Below are 6,808 nucleotides of genomic sequence, written 5' to 3'. Positions count from 1 at the left end.
GATGTTCACGAAGGCTCCCTCAAAAGCCCGTGTTCGGCCGCATGATCCAGGAGGTATGAAGCCGAAGCCCGGCTTTTCTTACCGTCTGGATATACAGTATGTCGACGAGTGATGCGCCTACTGCAAGTAGAGCACCTGGCTTCTGAACCCAGCAACGGCACCTCATCGAGGGCGTCTAGCAACGGACAGAAACGTACAGGTCCCGGGAAACACAGCAAGGAACTATAGAAGGTTACACACACACAGCCATCTCGGTCTGTCCTCGATATACAGATATCATGTTATTTGGATCGTACTCACCCCCATGACCTCTGTGCTGGAGCTCTGCTCCGAGGATCTTTCTGACCGGATCATCGAGAGGTAGCTGGCTAGCGTCTCTTCCACCGGGGGCATCATCTCATAGCCGCTTTCGCGCATCGACTCGATGTTCGCATAACTCGTATGCTGAGACTGATATATGCGTGAGGAAAACGGCCTCTTCCATTCCTTCTCGATCTCAGTGTGGAGATCAGGAAGGAAAGGAAGGCTCACTTGAGCTGGAGGTCTATGGTCAGAGAGATAACGTTCGTCGAGGCGACCTCGCGACGTCACCTCCCTGGCTCGTTTCCACGGTAATTCGAGCCTCGCCGTGGCCCGATCCATTACCTCCAGCAGCTCACCATACGCAGGGCAGGTGGACTGGGAAAGCTCAGCCTCGGCTTCTACACTCTCCACATCCATTCCCTGCTCTTGTTGGGCTGGGCCCAACTGAGCACTGACCCCTGGATCAGATGATATTAGAGAGAGGATATCATCGTCCAGCGGCTGTCTCTCGCCCGACGCCGATGCGCGGAAGAGGGAAACCCCCCCTTCAGCCTCATCGGCTAGGTCCACCTGAGATCCCCACGAGCTCATTCTCCTCCGTGCCTCAGCAGCAGCAGGTCCCGAGCCGCGGGAAACCGATGGTTGTCCCTCTCCACTCGAGAAGAGAGACAAACGAGAACGGAGCTTTTCCAGCGAAAAGCTCTCACAGTGCACGCAGATTGCCCCCTCGAGGACATCGCGTGCGTGCTCCTCACCCAAACAAACAACGCATAGATCGTGTGAATCATCGGGTGTCAGAAACCGCTGACACGGATGTACACACTTTCTAAATGCTCCGCTAGTGCTCGCCATAGTAGGAAAAGAAAAGGCTCTTACTTTGCTTTTGGAATGCACGCTTCAAACAGAACGGTCAGTGAAGATGAAGAAAGTGATGATGTGCGCTACCGGCGCCTATTCTGTACTAGTTGCGACGGCAGTGACGTCATGGCTGTCGCCGGCCAAACAAGTTGGTGTTTTTTCAATGTAGGCTTCAGACACGGGTCACGACGAGGCGTTCCCCATAGCGACCCCTAGAGTACGCAGTTCGAAGTTCCACGAAAGGGAATGTGATATTTTTTTAAATCGTTTGTAACATTAGGAATGTCTTGACTGTCACTTTTGATCAATTTAATGCATCCTTGCTGCATAAAGCACATGCTGAAAATAAATGAAGTGTTTTGTTATTTTTATTGGAATAAGGAAAAGAAAACTTGAAAGCTTTTTCTGATGAGAAGGTTTGACCAGCAGGGCATAGTAGACAGGAGACGTCAGTTGCTACCTGCTTAGTGAAAGTTTCATTCTTGTTTCATGTCATTCTCAAGTCACTGCAGGGTTCAGGAAGCTGACAGATCTAGCTATAAATTATTTCTAACTGCCAGCAAGAGAACAGACTTCAGATATCTTATGAAGCAGGAGGCAGAGTATACAGACATAAGCCTATTTTGTTAGCATGGAGATCAGTCAGGTGCTGTGCTCACAGATGAGCATAGACTGCTCGACAGTCTTCTGTAACATCTTGCCCACTTTTCAAAGACAGTGTATGAAATTATGTTTTTTCCCCTCTTCCAGGTACAAGGGCTTCATAAAAGATTGCCCGAGTGGTCAGCTTGATGCTGCAGGTTTCCAGAAGATCTACAAACAGTTCTTCCCCTTTGGCGACCCCACCAAGTTCGCCTCATTTGTCTTCAATGTTTTTGATGAGAACAAGGTGAAGTGCACATCACTGTTATGGGTCTTGCACGGCAGAATTTCTTTAGGGCTGGAGACATTCTGTCTCTCTCTTTGTCTGTTCTATACTTAGGCCAGTGATCCTTGATTTTATCGCGAAAGGTCACCAGGTCATTGTATTTTTGGTGGCTAGTATAATATATATATATTACATACTTACTATGTGTTTTGCTTATTTTCATGTGTATAGTTTTACGTCAATCTTGTCATTTAAATCAATTGCAAATCAAGTTTCGAATGCAGAGCGATATTTGTAATACACATGGAGTTGTCTATATAGAACATTCTATATCAGACACTTATGAGGTTCCTTTACTGTTAGGATGCTGCCTATGTAGACAGCAGACAGCGAGAGACCTCAGGTTTTGCAACAGAGCATGTATGTATATGGATGGGAGGTGAAGGGTTAATTATTCTCACTCTCTTGCGAATTGTGCTCTGTTTCTGTTATTAATTATTCATTATATAGCCTCAATTTGTTATCTATGCAATCTGTAATGTGATTAGGAGCCAATTAGCCCTGCCAGATAAGAGTCGTCTGGCAGCCAAACCACTTTCAGAGATCACACACAGTCAAACTAGTCCCTATGTTTATTTATAGGTTTGGAAAGGCACCGCTGTTAGTGAGAGACATTAGTCTTGGCCTTTGTTTGCTCTTTTCTAGTAATCTGTACCACTGCAGTGCGTTTCACCTCAGATTCACTTTCCCAGCCACCGTCTCATGGTCAGTGTTCTGGAGATGTTATCAGTCTGGGCTTGTAAGGAACTGCAGTGATGTCTTACAGAACAGACTCTGTAGTCTGACTCTAGAACAGAGGTCAAAGAGACACAAACCCTGCCTTCCTTGAATTTGCACTCCATTATTTTGACAACAGCATGAGTTTAGCATTTTGAGTGTCTGTTCCTGCAAGTTACAGTCTTATTCTATGAAATGACATTTGTGTTATCCTTTTTCACTTTTAATTATGTTACAGCTGTGCAATGTAAAAAATATAAAAACTAAGAAAATAATTAAATATTTCACCCCAAAATGTAAATTCTGTCATCATTTACTCTCCTTCAATTTGTTCCAAACCTGTATGAATTTCTTTCTTCTACAGAACATAAAAGAAGACATTTTGAAGAATGTGTGTAACCAAACAGTTGATGGTCCCCAATATATTTCCATTGTATTATTTTTCCATACTGTGGAAGTCAGTGGGGACCATAAACTGTTTGATTACCCGTATTCTTCAAAATGTCTTCTTTGATGTTCAACCAAAGCAAGAAACTAATACAGGTTAAATGATGACAGAATTTTTATATCGGGGTAAACTATCCCTTTAATCAGGTTAGATGCCATATTGAATTTAACACGGATGAAAACTATATACTTACAATAGGCTTACAATCTGTATAATGATTCACACTCTATAAAGGTCCTAGATCATGTAATTTTCACAACTTGCAACTTTGATAACTGAAAAGTACTGAACTTTTTTTTTTTTTTTTATGTTTTTTTCATGTTATGGAAGCCCGTTTCCACCACTGAATAAAAAAGGTAATTGCGACTTTTTATCTCATAATTCTGACTTTTTTTCTCAGAATTGTGAGATATAAACTCGCAAACTCGCAAGAAAAGTCCAAATTGCGAGATATAAACTAGTAATTGCAAGAAAAAAATGTAAGATTAAAAAGTCGCAATTACCTTTTTTAATTTTTTATTCCATGGCTGAAACAAAACACAATTCTGACTTTTTTTTTCTTGCAATTGTGAGTTTATATCTCACAATTCAGACTTTTCTTCTCAGAATTGTGAGTTTCTATTTCGCAATTGCAAGTTTTAAACTCATAATAAGACTTTTCTCTCAAATTGCGAGTTTATATATTGCAATATTGAGTTTATATCTCACAGTTCTGACTTTTTTTTTCAGAATTGAGTTAAAGTCCAATATGTGAGATATAAACTCTAAATTGTGAGAAAAAAGTGAGAATTGTGATATCAAAAGACACAATTACCTTTTTATTTTTGATTGAAATAAGCTTTCTTCATGAAGTGCGTTACTTATGAGGTTACGAATCAGGAAACCTGGCTGGTGCACACAATTTTTGCCTTGATTTTGCTTAGAGAGTGTCTTTAAACAAAAGAGTCTTAAAAGTGTGTATCATGCTTTAAACAATGAGGTAGCTTACTAGGTTTGGAACAGATTCACACTTAAAATACTAGACATCAGTACACACTCGCAACTCTAGGATGTTTGCACTCAGATTCATGAAGACCATAGGAAAACAAAAAAAAAACACAAATTGAGAAGGAAAAGATGACTTTGAGAGCTTGTCGTGGAGGATGTGGACTTTTTCAAACTGTATCGTTTCCATTTGCGCTCTCTTTTATTTATTAATGACTTTATGTTTGAAGAACATCACTTGATATGAAATCATTGCTGCAAAAGGACTGAAACATGGATTTCAGTGAGTTTGGGACTTGGCGTGGGGTGGGGGGAATAGTACTGAATGAATTTGTCCTAATGAATGAATCTCTGTTGTACAGATTGAACATAATTATGTACAAAAATAATGTCTAGATGGACTTTTTTTCTCAGAATTGTCATATAAACTCGCAATTCTCACCTTTTTTCTCTCATAATTGTGAGATATAAACTCGCAATTCTGACTTTTTTCTCAAAATTGTGAGATATAAAACTCACAATTATGAGTTATAAACTCACAATTTCGAGAAATAAAGTCAGAATTGCGAGATATAAACTTGCAATTGCGAGTTAAAAAGTCCAGTTCTTAGGAGAAAAAAAGACTGATATGTTGTCAGAATTGCGAGTTTATAACTCACAATTCTGACTTAATAAGTTGCAATTGTGAGTTTATATCACACAATTCTGAAAAGAAAAAAAAAATCAGAATTGCTAGTTTATATCTCGCAATTCTGAGAAAAAAAGCAATTACCTTTTTTTTTTTTTTTAATTCAGTGGCGGACACAGGCTTCCATAGTATGTTGTTAAAAAACAGTAAAACCATTAAAGTCACCATGAAATCAAAATTGAAAATTCTTATTTTTTAATGGAATACTGTAGTGTTTATTATAAATAATTTATCTGTGCACTTCATTATTTTTTTTTAATTCATGTACCCTCGTAATCTTTAATCAAAAACGTTAACCTCCCCTCCCCCTCAAAACGACTCATCTTCTCTTCTGGTCACGAGCTATGGCGCAAGGGCGGAGCTAGTGACGTGAGGGGTAAACGCTGGGATAAACAACAGGGGAAAAGCTGAAGCTGATGCTTCACTTTATAGCACTGACACCAGTTATGAGGGAGTATGTTACCCCTAAACATTGAAAAGATATTAGGATATTAAGACAACATTACTCTTAGGACATTGCAAACAATTAACTTATGTTAACCTGATGGTGGACGCGCTCAGTCATTCAGGCAGTCTCTCTCTCTCTCTCTCTCTCTCTCTCTCTCTCTCTCTCTCTCCTTGAATTTGCACTCCATTATTTTGACAACAGCATGAGTTTAGCATTTTGAGTGTCTGTTCCTGCAAGTTACAGTCTTATTCTATGAAATGACATTTGTGTTATCCTTTTTCACTTTTAATTATGTTACAGCTGTGCAATGTAAAAAATATAAAAACTAAGAAAATAATTAAATATTTCACCCCAAAATGTAAATTCTGTCATCATTTACTCTCCTTCAATTTGTTCCAAACCTGTATGAATTTCTTTCTTCTACAGAACATAAAAGAAGACATTTTGAAGAATGTGTGTAACCAAACAGTTGATGGTCCCCAATATATTTCCATTGTATTATTTTTCCATACTGTGGAAGTCAGTGGGGACCATAAACTGTTTGATTACCCGTATTCTTCAAAATGTCTTCTTTGATGTTCAACCAAAGCAAGAAACTAATACAGGTTAAATGATGACAGAATTTTTATATCGGGGTAAACTATCCCTTTAATCAGGTTAGATGCCATATTGAATTTAACACGGATGAAAACTATATACTTACAATAGGCTTACAATCTGTATAATGATTCACACTCTATAAAGGTCCTAGATCATGTAATTTTCACAACTTGCAACTTTGATAACTGAAAAGTACTGAACTTTTTTTTTTTTTTTTATGTTTTTTTCATGTTATGGAAGCCCGTTTCCACCACTGAATAAAAAAGGTAATTGCGACTTTTTATCTCATAATTCTGACTTTTTTTCTCAGAATTGTCATATAAACTCGCAATTCTCACCTTTTTTCTCTCATAATTGTGAGATATAAACTCGCAATTCTGACTTTTTTCTCAAAATTGTGAGATATAAAACTCACAATTATGAGTTATAAACTCACAATTTCGAGAAATAAAGTCAGAATTGCGAGATATAAACTTGCAATTGCGAGTTAAAAAGTCCAGTTCTTAGGAGAAAAAAAGACTGATATGTTGTCAGAATTGCGAGTTTATAACTCACAATTCTGACTTAATAAGTTGCAATTGTGAGTTTATATCACACAATTCTGAAAAGAAAAAAAAAATCAGAATTGCTAGTTTATATCTCGCAATTCTGAGAAAAAAAGCAATTACCTTTTTTTTTTTTTTTAATTCAGTGGCGGACACAGGCTTCCATAGTATGTTGTTAAACAACAGTAAAATCCATTAAAGTCACCATGAAATCAAAATTGAAAATTCTTATTTTTTAATGGAATACTGTAGTGTTTATTATAAATAATTTATCTGTGCACTTCATTAT

The 6,808-nt window shown here is 38.3% G+C and overlaps 1 protein-coding gene across 1 annotated transcript in view; it reads left to right on the top strand.

Moving 5' to 3' along the window:
• LOC107570301 (neuronal calcium sensor 1-like) overlaps positions 1-6,808 on the top strand; it is a 30,931-nt gene that overhangs the window by 20,384 nt on the left and 3,739 nt on the right. Inside the window, exon 4 of the mRNA XM_016256519.1 lies at positions 1,912-2,050. Coding sequence (XP_016112005.1) covers positions 1,912-2,050 — 139 coding nt within the window. The remainder of the gene's footprint in view (positions 1-1,911; positions 2,051-6,808) is intronic.

Source organism: Sinocyclocheilus grahami, unplaced genomic scaffold (assembly GCF_001515645.1).
Source record: "Sinocyclocheilus grahami isolate Dianchi unplaced genomic scaffold, SAMN03320097.WGS_v1.1 scaffold1438.1, whole genome shotgun sequence".
Classification (NCBI taxonomy): domain Eukaryota; kingdom Metazoa; phylum Chordata; class Actinopteri; order Cypriniformes; family Cyprinidae; genus Sinocyclocheilus; species Sinocyclocheilus grahami.
This window is presented reverse-complemented; position numbering and strand designations above follow the sequence as displayed.